The sequence below is a fragment of the Fringilla coelebs genome (genome assembly GCF_963513975.1).
Source record: "Fringilla coelebs genome assembly, chromosome: 7".
Taxonomy (NCBI): domain Eukaryota; kingdom Metazoa; phylum Chordata; class Aves; order Passeriformes; family Fringillidae; genus Fringilla; species Fringilla coelebs.
In genome coordinates, this window is record NC_140035.1 from 26,397,900 (window position 1) to 26,422,980 (window position 25,081).

General features: G+C 39.8%; 1 protein-coding gene across 1 annotated transcript; it reads right to left on the minus strand.

Moving 5' to 3' along the window:
- Nucleotides 1-1,505: 1,505 nt before the first annotated feature.
- FAM117B (family with sequence similarity 117 member B) lies at nt 1,506-24,630 on the minus strand (the record flags this gene model as incomplete). The annotated part of the gene is made up of 8 exons (XM_084209167.1): nt 1,506-1,824; nt 4,041-4,161; nt 5,002-5,227; nt 6,230-6,373; nt 12,053-12,166; nt 12,674-12,766; nt 17,190-17,338; nt 24,096-24,630. The coding sequence occupies 8 exons, from the start codon at nt 24,628-24,630 to the stop codon at nt 1,506-1,508; spliced, it is 1,701 nt and encodes a 566-aa protein (XP_084065293.1).
- Nucleotides 24,631-25,081: the final 451 nt, after the last annotated feature.

Sequence of the window (25,081 nt, forward strand, 5' to 3'; positions counted from 1 at the left end):
ATTTACTTTGAAATTACTGAATCTAACTCTGTTAAAGAGGTACAAGACCAATTTGTTTTATAAGTGACTATGACACTGATATTCAGGTCATTGGAGCTTTCTGCATATCTATAATTGTATTAACTCAAACCCAGGTAATGAACTCCAGGAACACATGAGAAACCTCAGTGAAGTTCCAGAACAATTTCTGTTTGCAGCTGCCTTCCCCCCCCCCCCCCCCCCCCCCCATTTTTGCCTTTCAGGGTAATTTCAAAGCAACCATTAACTGCCACATTATCAGGACAAACCAAGTATCAAAAAATCCTGTTTTACATGCCAGCCTAAGCTGCTAGTCAAAAAGAGAGAACACATCTGCTGCTGCAAACTTCTGCATAACAGATATCATGCCTGACAAACCATCACCTTCAACGGACACACAAACACCACTATGACAAAAGGGAGGAAACCATGCACAGGTATTTCAGTATTATGTGGCCAGGGTCTATAATACAGTGATGAGTCACGTCAGAGCAAATTTGTACCAAGAGTGATTAATGATTCAGGCTGACTCATAAGGATCTAAGCAAGCCTGTAAGAGCCAAGTATTTTCTGGAAGAAAGAATACTGAGTAAGAGGATAATATGTTTTTCCCTACATCTGCTCAAAAATTCTATGGACAAATAGAACAATAGCAGGGCAAGTGCTTTAAAATGCAATTTTCCAGCCAATAAACCAACACTAGTAGGAATTCTGTGAAGGAAGGAATTTTAAGAATGTGACTTACCAGAAGCACAAAATTTTTGATATCAAAAAAATTTACACAATACACTAACACTGTTTTTGCATACTCTTCTGTTTTAAAAGTTTCAAACGTATTAACTTGGTTTGCTTTGTTTAGGTCTGAGGCTGTCCAGCAAGGTCACATAATTTGAGACTGCTGCAATAGTTCAGCAATCCTTTGGTCCCATCAGCTGTAAGCCAGCCAAGTATAAAAAAAATCTTTCCCTGCCAAAGGAAAAAAAAAAAGGGTAGGGGGATCATCACCAGGAAACACCATCTGCTACAAACCAGAAAGGCAAAATTTTGTTACAAAATACACATTTTCATACAAAAGACATCTTGCAAAACCATCTGATTGCCCCTCCCTCTGCAGATTACAATGGTAAATGGGATCAGCTGGCTGGTCTTGAGACTTGTTTTAGTGGGGGGAAAAAAGTCAGAGGACACGCACCATCACAACAACTGGTCCTTTAAATGGGAAAGGATTATCATAGTCTTTGTTTTCACCAGTGTTTAAAAAAAGCAGAAGAGAAACAGAACCAGAGTCTTCAAAAGCAGAAAGTACAACAGCATATCAGCTGCTGCATCCTCCTCAATGTGCTACAAGCTGTCAATTATACAAACAGTTTGATTACGGCAGTGCCATGAATCGTTAAAACAATGCGTATGTGCGATCAGAAACGTCCGGTCAACTGGTTCCATTTTTTTCCCAGTAGTTGCCCAGAAAAAGGTCAAGACAATCTAAATTATTCTTCAGCTTCCTCAATACATCCTGGCTGCTGGAGCAGAGACGTCTGTGGTATTACTGTACTTGTTCCACGAGAGATCCTGTCTTGATCTGTGTTTGTAGTCAAGGAGGCCATAGAAATGGGCTGTAACAAACCAGGCGTCATGCTGGAAGAGACAGTCAGGCTGTGTGTAGTGCCCTTAAGAGTGAGATCCTGTGTGGGAAGAAGTGGCTTGAGGATGCTGACAAGACAGAAAGCAGAGCCACTTTTCGGAATGAAATTCACTTTGTTCTTGTCAGGGCAATAGAAGGCTGGAATTTCATGCAATGGCTTTGGCCTAGAAATGAAATACACACAATAGTTTTATGGAACAATCAAATTCTGCCAATGGCAGGGATGTATTGCTGAACACATCATCAGAAACAAGTTGAGGTTTCAATTTGAAGTATTTCAGCTACTCAATAATGCCTTAATGACACTCACAGCACACAGCAAATGACAAGATGGGTTTAAACCGCTTGTTTAAATGTGCTGCAACTAACAGCATGTTCTTAGGGCAGGCTGTTCCAAACCTAAGTTGGTTTCCAAACCAACTTCATGCTTGATCACAAACCCTTTCCATGAATTAGCACATTCATTATATGAGAAAGTATTTTCAATCATGTTCTCCAGAAACTTCCACAACCCAACCAGTTTTGCCCCACACATGGACACTATTCATACAGCAAGCAAGCCCTGTGAAAAGAAGCTGGCATAGCAATGATCCCAATACTGCATATCTCAAAGGAGTTCATAATTATCTGGGGTTCCCCTTTTCTATACTTCTGCCTTCTTTGCATGTTCACACGAGTGTGCCCTGACTCTCCACAGAAGATGACCCCATCTTACTAAAACTCAATGCTGAGAGTTTTCCTGATCAAGTACCTATAACCTGGGAAGGAAGTATGGAACACAAATTTAGATTCTGACTTGCACTTTTGCCATCTCAGCATAGAACTCAGCCCAAGACATGCTTTAAGAAAAACAGAGCTGGAATGGAAATCATGGATAGTTTAGGAATGCCTTCTGTGTTCTAACGCTGCAATGTAAATCTACTGACAGTAGCCAAAGTCTACTTCAGGACAGAACTATAGAAATCTGCTTTAAATTCTCTCTCTACTGTTTGAAAATAGCCACCAGAAACTTTTATTCACTTTTTGTTGTTGCCAGCATTGTCCTTTAGCCTATAACCTCTCCCGCCCTTCCTTGTGTTTGTAAAAGAGCCATGCTCACTTCTGTCTTTGTTTTACTGAGCCAAGCAAGCCAATCTTCCAGTGTATTTTTGTAGAGATACTTTATTGTGAAAAGAAATCCTGCTCATAAGATAGAGTACATTTCCATGCTAGCTGATTCTCCCCAGTGTCCAGAAAATTCAACCCCACCTGTAAATTTTCTTCCCAAATGAAAATCCTGTATAGGATTTTCAAATAGAAATTACATTAAACAAAGGTTGAGCTTTAAACAGTTAACACTCATGTATTCCACATACACATGGAATTCAAGTAACAGATGTGAAAAGACCTTTTTTTCATCAGACTGCAGTGTCTGAGGACTGCTATGGCTATGTAGAAACTTCTGCAGAAGCCTATTTCACTCTACAGCAGAACAGTCCTACAGCCATGCAGAGAGGATTTCCAAAAAGAAATGCAAATATGAGTCAAACTGCAATAGAGTATGTTCCTGTAGGCAGTGAATACCAACTATCTATCTGTCAGCCACATAGTTTACAATATAATACAGACAGGTAACTTCAGTTACTGTAACCCTTCCCACATTGCCATGGGACAGGCTGTAGAGACCTCTCAAAATCCATTTGCACAGGTCAGCCAAGCTCATTTGCTTTTTAACTAACACTTCTACTAGATGGCATTCGTGAGATCATATAAGGGAATTTAACCAATCTATACTCCTTGCATACTCCATGTGACAAGATATGAATTTGTAACTGTAGGTTAAGATTCCAGTATACAAGTGACATAAGGGTATAAAAACTACTCTGAAATAATAATAAAACATAACCTCCTAGAATATTCCCAAATCACAAAAGTTGGCTTTTCCAGAATAATCAAAGCATCAAATACTCAGGGTCGAGTTCACTCCTCTGTCACTAGAAGTTTCACAACCACATTGATTTAGCTGAAAAGAATATGGTTTTCAGAGTCTAGACTACTGGATGTGCCTGTCAAGCTGTGACATACATTAGCTGATGTTACAGCCTGTTATTACCTCTCCCCCATCTGATTATTTGAGTTCTTCTCCCACTATCTGCCAGGTAAGAGACTCCTCTCAAATTATGCTGGTTTTTAAAAAACATCACTCAAGATTTTAACACTAAATTTCAGCAGTAAAATATATACAGATATGCCAAAATATAATTACACCAAAAAACAGAGATCAGGTTGTTAGCACGGCTTTAGCAACTGGACTAATAACTTCTATCTGACACAAAATCAATAAAGCAATCATTAATCTGATTCTTAGATGTTATTTCTTATGTAGCAAAAATCAACTTACAAGTTTTCCTCAAAGACTTTCACCTTTTCACAGCCCTCAGGAGGTTCGCGCTTGAACATGTAGCTGTTGTTGGGTTTTGGCGAGGTAGCGTATTTTGGCAAGGGAGAATTATTCCCATTTTCTGCAGGAACAGAGTTTCTCATTATGTAAATGTGACACACTATAAAAAACTACAAGAGCTACCTTTAAATGCCCCCCCGCCCCCGAATTTAAAGCCACTTCATTACCAATGTTATGAAATTCAAAAACATTTTCATTTGCCTTCAAAGCCTTCATTTGTAAATAAGCTTTCTTATCTCAATTTCTTTCCTTCTTTCTGTTTCTTCTTCTAACATATTCAGGCTCCTCTGCAATATCTGACCATTCCTGGACATTTTCAGTTTTTAACTGCAAACCTAAATGTATGGTTCTGTACTGTCACCACCTACCCAAAAGAAATGGGCAGAAGCCATTTTCGTTAAAAAACTGAACAGGTTTATGTTGAATTATAAAATTCTCCTAGGATCTCTCAAAAGATTCCAGATGAAAAAAGAATAATTAAATAAACCCCAAACACTTAAACTTTTATGGGTATGTCTATGAAATGCTATAAGGTTGCAGATTTTGGCCAAGATCATAAAAAATACCCAACACAAGCAACAAGATTACTGTGCTGTTTCACCTGATACTGTACATTCTTGCTTCTTCAACCTGCTTAAAATACTCAAATAATTATTTAAAAGAAAAACTTTTGGGAAGCACATTCCTCAGTCACATCTAGCCAGCTTTAATTAATATGTGCGCACACACATGGAGCATTTGGAGCAATTTGGAATAAACCTGATCACGTACAAAAAGAACATACAAAAAAGCCCACATTCTGCCATTTCTCCACGGATGCAGGAACAAGCCCTCTCTTTTACTGATGCAGTTATGCACATCGCCAAGTTCAGCATTGCTGAAGTTTTAAGTGACACAGTACCTTTATCTCTGGAATCACCAAGCAGATCATCTGCAGAACATGGGTTTTCCTCACTGCCTTCATTACACATGGTAAGAAAGGAGGTTGGAGACACCGACTGGGAGCGGCTGCTGTTGTTGCTGCCCTTGTCTGCTCCACCAGGTGTTTGGGTGTCAATGCTGCGAGTGCTGCTGCTACGCTGCACCAAGGGAGGCGGGGCACGGTGCCCATCTGGAATATCTTGAGGCTGTTAAAATTAAAGGTATCAGACAGCTGCTCTTGTCTGGATAGCAGTTTCTTTAAATCCAGTAACAGTGAGGGTCTTTTTGGGTTTCATAAAACCATTTGAGGAAGGGAATTTTATTAGCTACATGCAACTTCAAAAGAAATTAAAATATCAGGTTCAGAAACTAAGGACAACAATTTCTAAGATTTCTCATCATTACAGAATTCCTGAGGCTGGAAGGAACCTCTTGAGATTATCAAGTTTAACATCTCTGCTCAAGCAGACTCAGGTAGAACAGTGTATCCAGGACACTATCCAGTCAAGTTTTTAATATCTCCACAGACAATGATTCCACAACTTCTCTGGGCAACTTGCTCTGGGCTTTACACACCCTCACACATTTGAAAAAAAACCAAACAAACAACAAAACCCTAAGATTTTGAAATTTATGCCCACTGCTCCTTTCCCCATCACTGGGCACTACTGAAAAAAGACCAGCTCCATCCCTTTCTGCACATGAGATGTTTATGCACATTGATAAGATCTCCGGAGCTGTCTCTCCTCAAGGCTGAACACTCCCATCTCTCTCAGCTTCTCTTCATATCAAAGACATTCTAGCTCCTTAATCATCTTCACAGTCTGTATTTCTGATACCTTATTACTAAATTCACCTCTAAAAACCATTAAAATAAAATGAACATTAAAAATGGGCAACTTATGGTTCACCTAGGATGGGGATACTTCAGCATGGGCAAAAAAGTTACTACAAAAACTATCAAAACAGATATTTTGCTTTTCCCTCTATTACTGAGATTTCTTATTTAGAGGAAAAGGTTCAGATTTAAGCTTTAACTCTTTCATTTCTTTTGCTTTCCAAGAGACTTTTCAAATGACCTTAAAGAAAATAATAAATAAAAATATAATTAAAATTAATTTAATTCAAAAATGGTGCAAAATAAAGTTTATGATCTCAAAGCAAAACAAAAATTATTATATAGAGCAAACATGGTGGCAGATACATACAACAAGTTGTTCCTCTTTGTCTCCTGTCTCCTTAATTATTATCTCAATCTCTTGATTCAATCCTTCTACACTGTTTCGGAACCGTGACCCCGTTGATTTGGTAATAGGTATCACAGGAACGAGAGCACTCTTTGGGATGTGAGCCTAAAGAACCAGAGACAACAAGAAAACAATGCAGATTTATTTACAATACCAAGTTACTATTTCTACCCAAAAGTGACGCTTGAAACAGAACACGTGCACACTTCAGCATCAAGGATTTACACAAAACTATAGTGATTGTCTTCAAATGGATGCTTGAACTGAAGGCAAACATCCTGAATTTTGTTTCAAATCCAATTTCTAGCAGGAAAGCTACATAACCTAGTCTCAAGATCACCCTTGATATGGTCTGCCTCTAGCTTGACATAGCTTTACAAGTGAAAATGAAACAGTGAACATTTAAATGGAAGTAATTCTGAAGCCTTTAAAATACATTCACATTCCTCCTAAAGTGAGCTATACCACAATGTCAAATCAGTCACTGTTGGATGGTAACCACATTAAAATGATATTTTAATGGAAATTTGTGACCACCTGCAACAACATCACACACACAGAAGGAAAATTATTCCACAAATGCAAGATTGCACTATATTAAAAATTAAGACAAATGTATTAACTGAATTAAGACAGAATAAAACATTGGCAGAATAACTTAGGGAGACTTACACATAAATAATAAAATCCCAAATGCAAATGTTAATACTTAGTTGCTTCAGAAGGAAGATTAACAGTTTAAAAATCCAGTGTTTCAAATGACGCACAAAAACTGAATTCTTACAAAACACATTACTGAAATTTCCCAGAGCTCCCTTTGGCACACCACAACTTCTTGTTATTTCCCAGTCTCTCCATTAGCATCTGCCCCCCTGTTAAAAAAGTCTACCTACCAGAATATTAGAAGATTCCGTACTCATTAAGCAGTGGTGTACTACAGGTAATGTAATACTTTCTGCAAACATTTAGTTCAAATCAAAGAACAGCACAACACACTTAAGTCACAGTAGAATTCCCATGTAAAATTCCTGGACTGTGTGACCTAGTGTGCCATGATTGAGAGCAACTCCTCTAATCAATGAAGGACCAGCATTATCTGGTCTTTAGAGTCTATTTTTGTGAGGGGGTTTTATTTTAATTTTTCCTGTTAGTAACGAGACTACATGGACACCAAAGCACTTTAATTTCCTGTGTACATTCTCAAAAACCACACAAAGCTTGTCTGGCAGAAAATCTACCTCAGAAAAATTAATGCACGCAAGACATTTTAAGCACAGATCATAATGGAGACTTCTTGTCACAATCACAAATCTCTACAGCAGCAGAACTCATGAATTATATTGGTTCTACTTTCCTGAAACATTAGGTTAGCCATTAAAAAAACCCCAAACATCTTAAAAAAGACTTGCACAAGAACTACAAAAGCTTCTGTTCAGAAAATGCTTGTCACTCTGCTTCTGTCAACAAAAATGAAACAGTCTCATAGTGGCCCAACTCGTAAAGAGTTTCTAAAGTCTTGCCTGAAGATAAAAAATAAAATACTGGAGAAGAGCACAGAAAAGTCTGAGAAAGCAGCCCTGCTAATTCTGTTCCAAGCAAGGCCCTGGATCAACAATCCAGTAAACTAATACAGGTTGATATGCAGTTACAATACAGATACATCAGCACAAGTTCAAGCATTCTTAGGACAACTGAGCTTGTTAAAAAGTAGAACACAAGTATGCTTTAAGATTTCAGCAGCCATTAGCAAAATGTGGGAATTCTTCACCTTTAAATGTGATTGCCTACCACAAAAATTCTTCGGTTCATGATACTATTTGAAGAGCTCAAAGTAGATTCAGTAGAGTTCAATATAGTTCAGTACAGCATGTTTCACTTCCCAGAAAAATAATATTCTGTACCTGACTGAGGATGATTTCTTAGCCCAGGGTGCTAGAGGGTGGAAAAGGAAGGAGGTATTGTGACATGGGTGGAACAGTCAGCCTCAAAACAAGAAACTTTAAAACTACTGCCTTCAGAGAGGTCTGCACGGACATGCAGGAATAGGCTACCAGCTCTGGACTACTCATCTGAATACCCAGGAATGCTCACAAGAAGGCAAGGTGTCAACCACAGGATGATAATTACTGTGCTCACACACTAACACTTTGGCACAGACTTTTCAGCTCTGAAACTTACGGGTATGGCATACACTCACGAGGTAGGAAAAAGGGGTGACAACAAATCTAAATTGTTCACAGGCATTTCAAAAAACACCCTCTAAGCTCTTCCAATTTTTCACAAGTAACAAAGCTTTAAACAGAATCCCAGGACTTGTGATGCTTTTACATGAAGCCATCTCTAGGTTGAATGTATCATTGTAATTCTACTCAAAAAATGAAATGTTCCACCTGGTGAGCTGCTAAGAGTGACACCAAAAAAACCCAAGCCCCTAACACTGTGAACTGCATGCACTTGATGTCAGTATCAATCAATTGGTCAGACATTAGGAACACAGGGCTGCTAGGAAAATTAAAGGAGCAGGGGCCTTGATGGTTCAGAGTGCCAAGTAAAAATGTAATATCAGCCAAGTGCACTGAGGAAAAAACCATTATGTTGGAAAAAAATAATCCATTTATTCTTCCATCTGTTTTCAGTTCTGGCCTCAATTCTAGTTTCTTCCTTCTACCAACACTGAGAATATAAAAAGATCCCATTGTTTTGACTCCTGTTCACAGATTTAGTACCATGCAATTAACCCAAAATGTTCTCAGAAGCATCCTGAGATCACCTGAGTAGGCTATGACCTTTCTGCAAACTCCTCTTGCAGTTAAAGTGAGACAGAAAGGAACATTTCCTGCATAATGAGAAAAACACACAAACAAAAAACCAATCATTGATTCCGAAAAAAAACGTAGTTACAGCAAGGACTTGATCCTCCCCAACTATTTCCTGATTGTGAGCAGAGGGTCAGGAACAGCTAACAAGCTTATTCTATAGAGATTGAGTGGATTTCTTTCTTCACACAAGAATCATATTAGAAAGAAGCACAAGTAAACGACTAATTAGAAGCTTAGTTAGCAAGAACCACTAAAAATTTTGCTATAATTCAAGAATTGCAGAAAAGTTTAAGTAGGGAAGGAAAGAGGAAATAAATCCACTAAAATTTCTTCTTTTAACTAGAAGAGGACGCCATTTTCCGAATGTTAAACAGAGTTTACCTGGTCTCTGTGAAGGAACTCCTCACACAATTTCCTAATACTTTTTCTCATCTTGTCAGAAATCCAACTCCTTGAGCTCAGAAATCTTTACATGACCCTTTAGAGTCAACAAACACATAAGTTTCCTTCAAGCTAGGAATGCGAAAAAAAAAAAATTCTAAATATTCTAATTACTAAATTCTGCTTTCCACACAGTCCTTCCCACAAATCCTGAAGGAACAGAGCTGCTGCCAGAAATTCTACTTTAGCAGTTCTCAAAAAAAGAATGAAAAAACACAGGAACTTTGCCCTTGATGACTACAGTTACAGATTTTTACTGAGTTAAAAAACAGCTGCTAAATGCCATTAATCTAAACGCTTCACTTACTCTTGAATCCTTCTTTAACTTCTTCCCTTCGCAAGTAGCTTGACACAGCTGGCACAAAATTCACCAAGAAAAACAATGTTTTGTTTTGTAACACAGTCCTGGAAAAGCTGCTTTGCTTCAATTTATATTTTATAGTTTGTTTCACAAGCCTAAAAACTAATTATCCATTGCACAATATTTTATTCACATACGATAAGATTTGGCAGAACATAGAGTCATCCATACCAGAAACAAAATAATAAAACTATTATGTTTAAAAAGTTATATACATAATTTGGGGAGGTATTTTTCAGAATAGCAGCATTGTTGTTCATTTTTGAAATTAAAACTCAGTAAGATCATCTGTGCTTAAGTGGCAATACCTTACAATTCAGAAACCCACAGGTTTGTAGAATGCCAAGCAAGCCTATTAAAATGCATGCAATTTTCCAGTGAACTAAAGGGCCTACATCAAAAGTTCTTCAGATACATTTTGGTTGAAAATGTCCTCAAGTTCTACAAATTCAGAAAAAAACCCTTAATCAAGTATGCTGATCTGTCTTTTGTTTCATTTCCTTTTTTTTAACCTAAAGTTTGACACATTTTGTATGTTGATTTTCATGAACTTTCTCAGAGACCCCTAGAAAGGGATTGGGGTGGTTGTCTTTCTTTGTTCAGTAATTTTGGACTGTTCTGACTTGAGCAGTCAGTAAAATCAGCAGCACAGTACACTGCTCCCACACTTCAGTAATTCCTAAATTGCTATGTCAAAAAATGTAACTCTAAAAAAAAAAAAATCCTATTTCCAGTAGCAGAGAATTCAAACTACCAACAAACTGAATTCAAGAGGCACACAAATCCTGAAAAGTCATGACTGCTAACTAAATGTCCTACAGCAGGGATAAGAAGTTAGTGTCTGAGACAAAAGGTGCTCATGACTTATACAAAGTAGGAATTAAGAACAACAGAGTAGAAGAAATTCAAAACACTCTATTTTCTTATTTTCATTCTTGAAGTAGAACACATTTACTCAGACACCACCTGACTTTGAAAGAAAGAATGAAAGAACCTGACCTAAATTATTTCCAGAAGGACGGAATGACAGAAATGAGAATTTTTATTAAGTGTTGTCAGATTATGATATTTGTTGGAACAATTAATGGCATTTCAGGAGTAATTGGGAATGTAATTAGATTTTCAGAGAAGTTTCACAGCTGAGCTACTTTCTCAATTCACAGCACTGACAGTTTCCTAGTTACTTTCAACTACATTGCCTTGCCAAGGCTATTGTGAGGGATTTGTTCTTTTTGTAACTGTTAAAAAAAATTGCGTGTATCAAATGTACAGTCATGAGATATCAGAAGGGAGAGAAAAAAACTTTCTGGAAATAAAAAAAAATCACCAAACTTTTCTATTGGTTTTCTTAAAGTTACTCAAGAAAAAACACGCTTGAAAAATGATCTGTGTTTTTGAAAGCCTGTAATTTTTTTACACCTGCTATCAATTGAGCTAAAAATATTACACCTCTGTCAACCTGACCTCATTAGAAGCCTTGAAATAAAACTGAAACTGCACACAGAACGTGTGGTGGCCTAACCATCACAATTTTTGTAGAAGGAATTATTACTTTATGTCTCAAGGCATGATAAATGGAAAAAAAAAAGGCAACCTCTTAAAAAGGCTGAATGATGTTATGAAGTGTGTAAACACTTAAATTATCTCAGAGTAGCCTTTTGTCAGGTAAGCTAAATCTCATCATAGTATTAGATGAGTGTTTGGCAAGACAACAAAATGTGCTCAGAAAAGCTACTTTTTATTTGAGTACACAGTTTTACCAGCAGTTTGTTCCATGCCATACTCTATGTGCAAAGCCATAACTATCCCAGCAACGTGTAATGAAGAAGATGGTCTGTAGCTTTAGATTTAACTTATCTGTCATCCTTTTGTGGACCCTGCAGAATGCACTTTAAAAACCTTGCTTCAAGGACACATTTAACTACCTGAAATTATTTGATAGTGGGAGTTCAAAGCCAGCTCACTCAAGTAACAAAAAGACCTGGGTCCCCATCCACACAAGCAGCCAAAAGAAAGAGCTCTATTTCATAGAACTCACCTATAGCTACAACATATTTAGGAGTCTGTGGTATTTCTAAGTTCCCTCTAAGACAAATGACAACCTTGAAAGGACCTGAAAGTAGTATTAGCTACCCAATACAGGCAAAAAGCACTCAGCCTCACCTGACTGTGGTTAATGGCTGCATGGTTGCCATGAAAAGGAGACTGCCTTTCCTTGTCCCGATGATGCCTGCTGCTGTGTTTGCTTCTCTGCAGCTGTTGACGCAATTTTGCAATCTAACAAAGGAAAAATTCACGTCAGATTTCAACAGGTGTATTCAGGTAATTTCACCCATTTATTCTATCACTTAGCTAAAATTATTTACTACCATAACATTCATAATTACTGCCAGCACTAGAGTATACTCAAGTTCTTGCAAACCTAGTATGCTAACTAGCAGTTCAGCCAACACTCAGAAGATACCTCTAGAGGTTTAGTGCAAGAACTTGAAATACATAAAATTTGAAAGTAGTGAGGTCACTGCTGTTATTTCCCTCTTTGATAAAAGAATGTCACTCACATTTAACATTTTCTTTCCCACACATTCAGATTGAAAATATTAATTGACATGCATTTTTATATTAAATCAATAGCAAATGAAAAGCAATTTCATATTTTTTACCAAGTCCACCATCTGTAAAATTAAAGAAAGTAGTAAAATACTCCTGCCTTCCTGAAGCATCATGATAACAGCACATACCAAAAAACCACATTTAATCTAAAGTTCTCAAGTAATTTCTGACCTCCTTGAGCTGTTCATTGCTGCCCCATGATGATGAACGTTTGTGTGAGCTTCTCTTCTTTTCTAAATATTCTTCAGCCCAGGCACTTTCTGTCTGTAGGAAGAAGATTACAGGACTAATTAAGAAAGGTAATTGCTACTTTCTGGCAATATATTTTGAGACAAATTAGAAAAGAGAACATTTAAGATCTGCTAGATTCAGAACTGAAAGTGAACAGTAACCAACTAGAAGCCTTTCTCACAGGTAAAGTATGAAAAAAACAGAGTGAAACTATATAAATAAAAAAACCCCAAACTTTCAGACCTAGTGTAATACAGGGATGTGCTAGTTCCCCTTCCAAATGACTGAGCATAAGGCAGTACTCACAGCCAGATGTACCACAGGCTGCTACAGAGCTCTGAAGAACCACTGTGAGGGTGCTGAACTGGAGGGAGATGGTGTATTTCATTTCCTGCACAGATGCTGACCTTGTTATTTCTGAAGCATTAGCAAGGGTGGCTTGGTGTAAATGCTGTGAAAGCCTGCACCAGCACAGCTTCAAAATCACGTTCTTGCTCTCAAGAATGAAAAAAGGAAAGCAAGGCATACAAGCACCACTAGAGCTATTGCAAAGCAGGGAATAAATTTATTAATGCCTCAAAGGGTTCCAGGTTCACAGTTGCTCCAGGCCAAGCAGAAAGCAACACAGGTAATACTAAGCTGGTTTCACTGAGCCAACAGAGCCATTAGTGTTTAATAAAAAAACCTCACAAACATATTGTGGTGAAGGAGTTTTGAGAAATGCAAAGTATCACTAAGACACACTGTATCTCATGTAAGAAAATGCACAGGCAAGCCTGTGATAATACTGCCTGCTTTATGGGCAGTTTGCATTCCCACCTAGCCATCTTAGGGAATGTCTTCAAACACAGTGAACTGTAAGGGCTCTAAGAAGACAGACAGGAGCATCTATCAGGAATCTCTGAGCAGTCACAGGAAGTAAGGGGAAGAACCTAATGAAGCAAGGGGAAGAATTTCTGGAAGTATTTTACACACTGAAAGAGACAGCAAATTCCTTGAAATTGACTCTTGCCACCAAGCAGCTCTTAGCACACAGTGGTGATCTAGCTAACCTCATTTTCTGGATATCTCACTTTTTCCTATAGACAACTTGGATTGCTTCAAAGTCTTCACATCTACAGTGTGCCATGGTTGTTCTTACACCTGAGACTAACAGCTTGCAGAAGCCACATGCTGACCTTTCCTAGCTCAGCTGCACTTGTATCAGCAACTCAAGTCTTTTGTGGTATTAATCCCTATTTTGCAGGGAATATGGAGCCTTAACTCCAAATATACAGGTTCCAACTCCAGCAGGTTCAGTTACAGACACGTTTCATAGAAATGAAACCTCCATTATCAGTACTTTTTAATCTTCATCATTCCAAATCAAAAACTAACTAGGACAAATCTGAATAATAAAGTTAATAGGGTTGCTTTGAAATTCCTGTTTCATAGCAGAATCAGAACCCATTACAATCTGTTTTTCTAGAAAAGCACTCACTGATCTTTATAATAAAATAGAATAATTGATAACCCCTATTCCCAAGTACCAATCTTTCTCTAATCAATTCTCAAATGTTAGTCAGGAGTATCATCCTATTCTCTAACTCGTGGAATTAGTAGCTTTAGCTACTAATTCTAGCTTCCCAACTCAGCACAACCATTACACTTGCCTACAGGAGAATAATTAACACAATAATTAGTCTCTGCCTTTAATTTATATTCAAGACTTTGACTCAAGATTCAAGAATTATTTAATAAATTAATATCCGATTAATTTTAAAGCATTAAAGTTGCTTTGATGCTCATCCTCAAAACAAATAGTTAGAAATCTTTTCAGATTCAACTATAGGAAACCTGTACATCAAAACAGAAATGCAATACTATTTTAGCAAGTCTTCTCCTATTTATTCCCCAAATTTTGATTATTATATTTATTATCAAGAAATAGACCAAATAACCAATGGGCAAAGTGGGATTTATATTTCTTTGGTTTCTTGAAGTACTACTAGTTGCTTATTAGTTGTTACCATGAACAACATCCTCCCCACTTTCTAGAATTACAAGGAAATTTGTTTAAGGCTGAATTTATTACAGACAGTAGAACATCTCAGAAAAAAAAAGTCTTAAGAGGCAAAAATTTTCCAGTCAAAATGAACTATTTAAGAATTAAAAAAATACAAAGTAATTGTCTCTTTTTAACTGCTAAGACAAACATGTTTCATTCCAAGCAAAAAAGACAAGATTATTAATACCTGTTTCATGAGTACTTAGCAAGTGCAGGTATGAATTCTAGCCAGACCCTTGGATGCTCAATAATACACCTATTCATCAGCCAACAACTATTCTTCAGGTACACAATTCAGTCTAGTTTTATAGACAGGTTTCATCAAAATGCTCAGTTGCAGGAGGAGTCTGACAGACAGTCTCTGCATGACCTGCGGTCCCTTACTCAGCTCTCAGCCATGCCCATGGGCATCTCTAGAAAGGCCTGCAAGCTGCAAAGTGCCACTAAATGCCATCTCTTCCCAGTCTGCTTCCTCAATGACTCTACTCCCTGTGCCATAACTCTACACAACTAGGATACCCAGCTTACTCAACTTGAAAGCCTTTTATAACATCGCCATATAAATTCCTGTTCTCAGAATCAGAACACATTCATTTCTTGTCAGACTTTGTGAAATCTGAAGTTACACACACTGGAACCAGAGTATCTCACCAGTGAAACTTTATCCAAATACGACATTTTCAGAAAAGGTGAGCAGTACAAATGGGCATCTTGTATTATCTTGGGAAACTAACCATTTTAAGTCGCATTTTAAACTTGTCCCTAGCTCCACTGGCTGCTCTCAAAAAGATTAAAAACAGTAATACCTCATCAGTGTCGTATCAACATCAGCTTTGGACACAGAGATATATGTCTGTAGCCCTAAACTTTCTACTGGTTTGATAAATTGCAAATCAGGAAGTGCAAACAGATAATTCTAGTTCTCTCAGAAATACACTACGATAAATCACCACTAAATGTACTCATTCTGCAGAAATATCTAATGCCCTTTACAGTCTTCCCATTAACCTTTCAAATACATTTCCTCTACAAAAGCCCCACTACCACAGCAGTTAGATGTGTCAGAATTGGAAAAAAAAAGCCAAAAGCAAAACGCAAGCCAAAAAGGACAATATCTGGCAAATACAGATAATAAAAGCCCAACCATGATTCAGAATATATCAAAACTAATCTGAATGAGATCAACTGAACATAGCAATCACTTTGACAACAGTACAGAAGTAAAATTATTTTGTAAAAAGTATTATTCTAAGGAATCAAATAAGAAAATAAATTGTTAGGACACCCATACGGGTTTAGCTCTGCCATTTAATGATGCCTTTTAACAGCTAGGCACGAACAGCCACTCGTATCTTAAATCACATACCTTTCTTCATTCTCCTCCTCTTACTTCAATTTGCTTACTTTTTTCATCCTGTCTTCTATTTTTCTAAAAAACCTGTTCCTCAAGTTCTTTCTTCTTCACCAGCTCCTAATTCCACCTTATCCACATGAACATATTTCCCTACAAAACACCTTCCTTCTCCACTATCTGCTCTTTGAATTGCAATCCTTCCCACAAAAGGCTGTGGATCTCAAAAAGGCCCCACAGTAACACTGCAGATCTCATCTGCTCAACACCCAACACTTAAACACTGAAAACTATATGGACATTTTTTCTACTGTTACCAAACCTAACAGAGGTTCAAACACAAGGATGCTATGAGGTCCTCTTTCAACTGCATTCTGCTTATGTTCTTTGGAATTACTGGAGCCTTCTTGTTGAAACCATGTTCCAGGAATAGGGATTTCATTCAATTGTTTGTTGGTTCCATTTTTACGGGTGGCACAAGACTGAACCTTTAGAGCTTGTGGAATTTGGTTAAGCAGGTGATGTTTATTGGCAAATCATGTGTTTTTTGAACACTTTCCATTTGAGATAGATTTCAACACCACTCACCAAAGAGGCAGCTCTTCAATGCATATAATTCTATACTTGGTGCACAAAACCCAGGTGAGCATTATGGGGCTTTTACAAACAGAGGATAAAGAGCTGGAGACAGACATACATATAAGGATACCTCACTAAGTTCTGTGTATAAATCTAAAGTAAACAGTACTTAATTCCAGTGCTATCTAGTGTACTGCACCCTGTAAGAACAATAAAGAACACAGATGCACAATGCAGTACTGTTTTCCTGAGGCAAGAAGGAAGTGGTACACCTAAAAGATACCACAGTTCTCAGCCTTTACTTAAAGAATGCAAATAATTCACACATGCAATGGTAAACGTAGGATTCCTGCAATTTGAAAGTGAATAGGAACTTGTGAGCAAGAAAGCTAAAGTGAATGTTTTCAAGGGAAAAGCTTCTTACATTTAAATCCTGTCTTCACACTTAAATGCTCCAAAGGAAAAAAACTCTGTCCTACCTGTGTGGCTTTGTCTCTCATACAGGGAGCAGCTTGCCCGTGATTATCCCGAGGCCACTGTCCAGCGAGGTATGGAGCAGCGAGCGTATCCAGTGAAGAGGTGCGGCGAACGATACTGGAAGGGCTTGATGAAGGTGGTCTTGATTTGTCTGTTAGAGCAAGAACATTTGATTACAAAGAAATCGAGAGAGAGCTTATCCATTTAAATAGTCTACAAGAAATCATATCAAATTGGAACTATGCTATACGTACACAACAAGATACTTCTAATATGGAAATTAAGTTTGCTTTTCCAGGCTCTATTCTGTTTGAATAAGCTTGAAGTCTGTTTTCATGGTTTCCTTAAAAACATCCTTATGTCACAAATATTGCATTAGTGTTCACGCAACATTATTTACTCCTTTAACAGTCATTTGTCTCTTAAACGATAAAGGTGCAGAAGAGATAAAAATAGCTATGTTTACACATAAATAAAGGTTAATGAAGAAAAACTGGGTTGAACTTTTTCAGTTTAATGCTGAGCTTACAGTTCTTCCCACTAGTCCTTCACCTACTTTATTTCAAGGGACACTATAAACCTGCATGTTTTAATCATCCAGCACACGACATATCGCATAACCCTTAGATTCAGAAGTCAACTTTGATACGGTAATGATTTACATTTTACAAGCTAATTGAGACATCTCCTCCCTTTACATACTACTTGGTAACTACATTCATATTTGCCTGGTGCTGTATCTTCTGCAACACCTTATCTGTAGTGTATATACTGGCATCCTATTTCAGAACAATTTTGATACTAAGAGGAATCCTTACTACAAAAGGTGAAATACAACAACTATTGGAACTAATATGAGAAGGAAGACTACTGTTAAAAATAAAAATTTGTATCTATCTCATCTGTCGATGTCTTAAGTAAAGTGTCAGTAAAAGACTACACCACAAGCTATGAAGAATAAACACTGAAGAAAGTTTCCTCAAAACAGCAACTGAGGTTGGTAAATTTAAGAGATTGATAAGCAGTGAAGCACAGTTTAGATATACATATGTATTCACACATTTTGAGATGAAAAATGCAAATCCTGAGATCACAATGAGCTAAGCTTACTCACATCCACTCCTCACAAAAAGAATTTCAATTATATATATGAAATAACTGTGCATTAATCTTACCTATAATTAATAGGAAGTCCTAAATACATGGCTACAACACAGCAAGCATGATTCAGAAATCAGATGGAAGCTTTATAAAAGGGCACTAGAAAAACTCAGTCATCTGTCCTCTCTCTCTGTGCCTTAGCATTTATTCTGCACTAAAAGTATTTGTATTATACATAAACTCATTTACAGGCAAAGAAAATAGTGCCTGATTAGTGTCTGAGTGCTAGTCAGAAAATAAAACCACTGACACCAGAAGTCCAAAATTCAATTTCTAAGCTGTTGCAATCTACTAAAAATACATATGAGAAATACCAATAAAACCTGTTAGGTATAGATTTCAGTGGAGTGGACAGAACCTAAGTCTAGTGACATTCTACACTAAATAGACTCATTCAAATTTATTAGAAATGTACACACTAAAAATGTGGGAAATATTTCAATTCAACTATAAGGAAACAATTACTGCCACTATAATCAGCCACACTCACATAAAGCAGTCAGGAAACCTTATCTCCTTTATTATTTCTACAAGTACCAACAATGATACAACCTTACTACTGAGCTCATAGCAGATTTGCTCTCAGGCTGTAGCAGCAAACATGTTTTGGAGTTTGCACTTAAGACTCTTGTATCAAAGAAATTCTCTGACTACTACTACCACCACGCAGCACACTGAAGGGTCTGTTTGTATCACATGACTTCAAAACTATTCCCTTTGTGTGTACTATAGGACAATGTGGCATGCTAACACAACATGCCATTCCTTAAAAATTACACTGGCTTCCAAAGTTAAATCAAATATGCTATTTGTCTTAGAATTAGCTGCCCTATCCCCCCTGTTTGTTTTTCTTCTCAGTTATTATTCTTCCTCTTCAAGAAGCTTCTCTCTTCTTACCAAGGGGAAACAGAAAGGATGTGAAAAAAATTATAAATCAGGAAGTGTACGTAGTCAGCCACATCATCTGCAAAAGCCACTGCAGCAGACAGCTTCAAAACTGGAGAAGTAGAGTCTATTACTCTCTCCTCCCTGCCACAAGCAAAACAAAAAGCAACTGGAAGACTGTTTTGCTGAACAAACAGAGAGAATGAGAACTGAAGAGCCTGTTTACTATTTAAGTTCAAGAGAAGCCGCTCATTTCAAGGCACAAAGCCTGTAAATACTCTCTTTTCCTCTGATTTAAAAGCCCATTTAAGAAATTCTGTTTTCAAATTATTTATATTTAGATGGGGGAATGATGTTTGGATGTGTTTTTACTTTTCCACCTTCGTAACCTGTCTTTATACAAATTCAAAGTCTACTACATAATTCTTACTGTTTCAAAACATTTCAATGGGAACATATACAATGTTTTCATTGCACTTTCCCCTACAATACTTGAAGCAAGTGTTCAGCTGCTATTTTTCCTTGATGTGACCTACATAACAAGAGATCTGCCTCCATAGAGATAACAGTTACAACAGCTGTGGCTGATGAAAAACAATGGAGCTGTTTCATCAAATAGACGCTTCTTAAATATTAGATCTCTTTTAATTGGCCTGATTATCTCTCTAAACCAGTATTTGTGATAAATATCAACCCTCCTATCCATCCACCACTAGTATAGATTTATTTAGAAATTAAAATCTTTCTGCAATCCAGTCTCAAGCAAAGCAAATTAATAGAACAAAACCAAGGCGAACATACAGAGCACAGATCAATGAAGTCCATCATGTGGGGAGAAAACAAGCAAGCTGCCACGTCTTCCCCAGTCACTGCTGTACAGGTGACCAACAGAAGTTGCTACAGGTGACCTGGTATCATACACATCCCCTCCTGCAGAGTAAAGGCACCTCCAAAGTCAGCATAAGTTCAGGTACTGTAACAGTGGGACTGAAGAGCAAAACTGAACAAATATAGATGTTTACCAATAACTAACTGAAAGGTATGAAAGAAACATAGTCTAACACATACTGTGAGAAAACAAGCGGCAGAAAAGCCCAGGATGCCACTGAACTCACAAAATTCCCTGACAGTTCCACTTGAGGCTTTTTTTATACAAGTGGACTACCCAAAGTAGGGAGAAGAGGTGAGACCCAACTAGCTCCTCTGGCAATGAGGCATACAGCTGACCTTTTTGTTCTGTTTTGGTCAGGGTTTTCCCCAGAAAGGACATTGATGGGATCTCTCCCATACACAGCTGGCAGTCATCTTTTCCAGAACTGCAACTGATCTCTGGGGCTTCACCTGCTTTTCATGTTTCGTTAAAAGAACTGAACAGACTCAGTGCACTAAGAACAGACACACCACCCAACTGTGGTGTTATCTCCCTTCAGAAGATAATCTTGCCTCTCATCCTCGCATAAATTTAAAGAGAGCTATTCACTAGTAATTCAAAATTGTTCCACTGTAGAAAAATAACAGAATTAGTGGTGTTTTACAAAACCAAACCTCAGAAAGCCCAAGATGTTCAAGCTACTTAACGCTAAGAAATGAAAATATTTTTAATCCCAATAAGTGTACTTCCCTAAAGTGCTTGCCACAAGAAATGTACAGTATGATGCTGCAAAAATGAATTCACTTTCTTTAGTCCTGCCATTTGTCAAACAGCTTAGGTAAGCAGAGCAGGAATGTAATGGTACACAAAGTCTTCTCTCTTATCCTACAGTAATATCTTCTTATCCTACAGTAATATCTTTCAAAACTACTGCAAAACCTTGGTCATTATGATTGACAGGTCTGCAGCTACACAAGTAGGCTTTAATATTATCCTTCCATAGACAAAACAATTAAGTTTTCCTCCAAATAAAATTAACCAATTTTTCTCCTTAATTTTCAGACTGAGTTGAGATGTCCAATACAGTCAACTGGAATATACCAGTTCTTTGCTGCACCCAGCAAAGAACTCTCTCACTACCTCAAGGCACCTGAAAGTAAACAACTGCTATGGCTCTGGTCTTGACCTTCTTGTTTACTCAGCCGGGTACACTGTAACATTCTTGCAGCTGAGCAACTCAACTCCTCTAAGACGTGTTTCATATAAGGACACAAATAACAAGATCCCATTAGATCTTTACTCAGTGAATAAACCAAGGCAAACCCAACGAAGATAGAGAAATGTGTAAGCTCTAGCTCATGTGACAGCAGTGTACTAGTAGGTCAAAACAATGGCCTCTAATGGGAGGCTTGCAGACAGCTGAAGAGGCATATGGGAAAACTGAACCAAAACTGGAGATTGCAGGACAGACATTGCAGTGTAGAAATGAGGCCTCACCAGTGATGGGAAGGGCAGAACACATTAACAGGCAATTGGAAGCTGAATTCTGGGAAAGAAGTGCTAGAGACTGCAGAAAGGCAAAGTAAAAGATGAAAAACAGGTAGCAGCAAGATCTAGGTTTCTGGTCATATTTAGGAGAGAGAGAAGTGGCAAGAAAAGCATGGAAAATTAGAAATTGTATGACAGAATCTTCCATTTGTAATTATCCCATAATCAACAGAAAATTCAGCTGAGTACTTCCAACATTTAATTGCAATTCAGATCAGAAAACAAGGACCACACCCAAAACCCACAGAAGTCACATTTGTAAAGTCACAAGTTAGGGTTCTCAAGTGTAAAGCAGATTTATGAAAACTAAATTCAAAACTATTCAACTGTTTCCCAGGAAAGAAAATCTGAAAAATATGAAACTGAGTCTGAAGTATACAACTTATATTTAGATACAACTTAAACTTAGATACAACCAGTATCTAAGCTCAGAAAAAGCTATCATTTGTCTAACCTCAAGGTTCATTTTTATCTAAAGAAATATGCCTGCAGCTGTAGGAATGAACAAAAGCCATCATTAACTGAAAGCAAGAAACAGAAAAACCCAAGTTATTCTGCAGCAGATTCTCACCAATACCCTCAAGTGTCCTGTGTGTCTGCACAACCATTGCCTCATTGATAAAAAAAGTTCCACCTCCATGTTCTCAGCTAACACTGTTTACTCATTTAGATGAGGAAAAAACCTGAAGTTAACTCAGCCTCTATCAAGCACTGGACTACACAATACAAACGTTAAGCAATAGGAAAGAGGTTTAGCTTGCATTTGGGGCCAGTACAAGTACTGCTCAGGAACTGGAACATGTGGAAGCAATTAAATGGACACCAGTCTTCTGTTTTCACACATCTTGTAAAAAGCTAGTGGAGTTACCTTAACACAGTAGAGTGATCAAATGACTTCTTTCCTTATACATGTTAATTCTTTAAAGCAGTAGAGAGGCCAGCATGGTTTCAACAGGCTTCTCCACAGTGACTAAAAAACAATGCAAATCTTCCACCCTAAGTGGTCTGACACATGCCTTTACAAACAGTTTTTGAACCTGGACCTCAAGGCTAACCACACTCTTCCTCATTCTCCAGCCCAGCAGATTGCATCTTAAGCAAGAGTTTCATGAAGTTCACAGGAAAAAGACAGGATTTTGTGATATGGATAAAGTCTTTCAGGTTACTGATTAACAAGAATCTCAAATGAAGAATACACACATTCCTCGATCCAAAGCCTTTAATATAATACAGCCTTAATAAAACCCTCATTACTCTTATCTGGAAAGTGGAAAATCTAACTCAGAACCTTATCAGTCCTCTCTTACACTAGCAGACTAGGAGGCACACAGTTGTCTTGTACCAACTGGTTATGATTGTCTCACTTGGCAGTACCACTCCCCAAAAGCCAGGACAGGAAAAAAGAAAAAACCCAACGTGGCAGTCTGGTCACAATCATTATTTTGGGGGGGGGGGGGGGGAGAGTATTAGGAGAAGCAGAAGTGTTAAAGGGAGGGCTAGTCCTAGATTTCCACACGTACTCTTCTGGATATTAGTCAGTTTTACTCTTTAGATTACCACAGGCAAATTCATGGAAATGAGTAGCTGCAAGCTTTGGTATCTTAAAAGTAACATATTTGAGGACATGAACACAAAACCTCACTGATGCATTTGTGAGCAAACTTTTAACCCTAAAATAAAAAGGACTTACATATGTCAGCCTCTATTATCCTCAGCCTGATGCCATGTATTACTTATATTCAAGCGTTCCCAGTAAGATTTAATTATTCAAGAAGTTAAAATGGAGTTTGTTGCAACACGTATGCTATCGCCACACTATTTTCTATCATCACTGTAGCAAAAGCTTGTCATCACTCTCAAGTACACACGTCCTTCTGCAGGTTTCATGTTGAAAGCAACTACTAAGAGAGACATTGAATACTTTTGTTCTACACCTATATACCATGCCTACAGCGCTAGTTAGTTCTTTAATTACAAGCTTAGGGGCACTGTTTGGGTAACAACCACATACACCATCTGGCACGAGGTGTGCAGAAATGGTAAATATGAAGGCTTCACAACAGCCCCCAAACATCAAATTCACCTTAAGTTTGTGCCCAAGCACCTTAAGTACATCTACCCTCCTGAACCCGAGGCAGTACTCGCGGTACTACAGAAGCGGTCACAACCCCCACATGGCACGCTTGGCTCTCTATTCCTCTTCTGAAAGCCAGGGCGCAACCGAGCAGCAACAAAAGCAACGAGTCCTTCCACGCACGCACACCCGGCAAGCCCTGCCGCCGGCCAGAGAAGGGGCAGGGCGAGCACCAGCCCGGGCACAGCCCTATCCCTACCTCTGCCCCGGGGCACGGCACGCTCGAAGGCACCGCCGGCCCCAGCCCTGCACCCCGCGCCCGGCCCGGGACGTGCCCTTTGCCGCTGGCCCGGACCCCCCGTCGCTCACCTTTGCAGACGGGGGAGCTGGGACTCTTCCTCTCTGGGGAGCTCTTGCCCGGCTCCGGCGACTGCCGCCGGTGGTGGTGCCGGACCCTGCCCTCCGGCAGCGGAGGCACCGGCGAGGAGCAGGGCGAGGGCCCGCTGCCCGGTGGTGGCGGCGGGGGCGGCGGCGGCAGGTGGTGGTGCCGCGGGGGGCTGCCCCGCGCCCCGCCATGGCCACGCGTGGGGCTGCCCCGCGAAGAGGCGGCGCCGCCGCCGCTCCCCGCTCCCCCCGGCGGGGCCGTGGCGGGGCCGCCGCGCCCGCCGCTGCCGGGGGGCGCCGCGCGTGGGAGCCCCGCTCCCGGGCCGCCACCGCTCCTCGTGGGGCTGCCATGTTGTTGCTGCTGCTGCTGCTTGAGCTGGAAGGGCACCGTGGCCCGCATGGGCTGGAGGCGGCTGCTCGCTCCCGCTGCTCCGCCGCCCGCCGCCGCCGCGCCGCCTCCCCCCGCCAGGGAGGTAGCGGGGGTCGGGGAGCCGCCGCGCCTCACGCGCTGGTGGGACATTGTCCGTCGGGAGCCGGGGCTCGCGGAAGGCGGCCTGAGGCGGGGAAGAGAGGGAAGGGTGCGAGGCGCGGGCCGCAGCTCGCGGGGTCCGACGCCTCAGGTGGCGGCTGCGGCCGCCACAACCCCGTCCTGGTTCCCGTCCCGCTCCCGTACCCTCCGCGCCGCTGCGCCCGCAGCCTCCGTGCGCCTCATCAACAATAGTGCCCCGGCCGCGCGCCCCGCCCACCGCGCCCTCCCATTGGGCGCGGCGCCGCTCGGCTCGCGCAGCTACGGCGCGCCCATTGGCTGCGGGGCGCGCGCCTGAGTGGCCGAGCCCGCGCGGGGGCACGGGGGGGGCGCGGGGCGTCGCGGGGCGGGGGCAGCGCTTAAAGAGCCGCACGCGGGCGGCGGCGGGGCCTCGCGGTGCCCCCCGCACGTGCGGCGGGGCAGCCCCGGCGGGAACGGGGCGCGC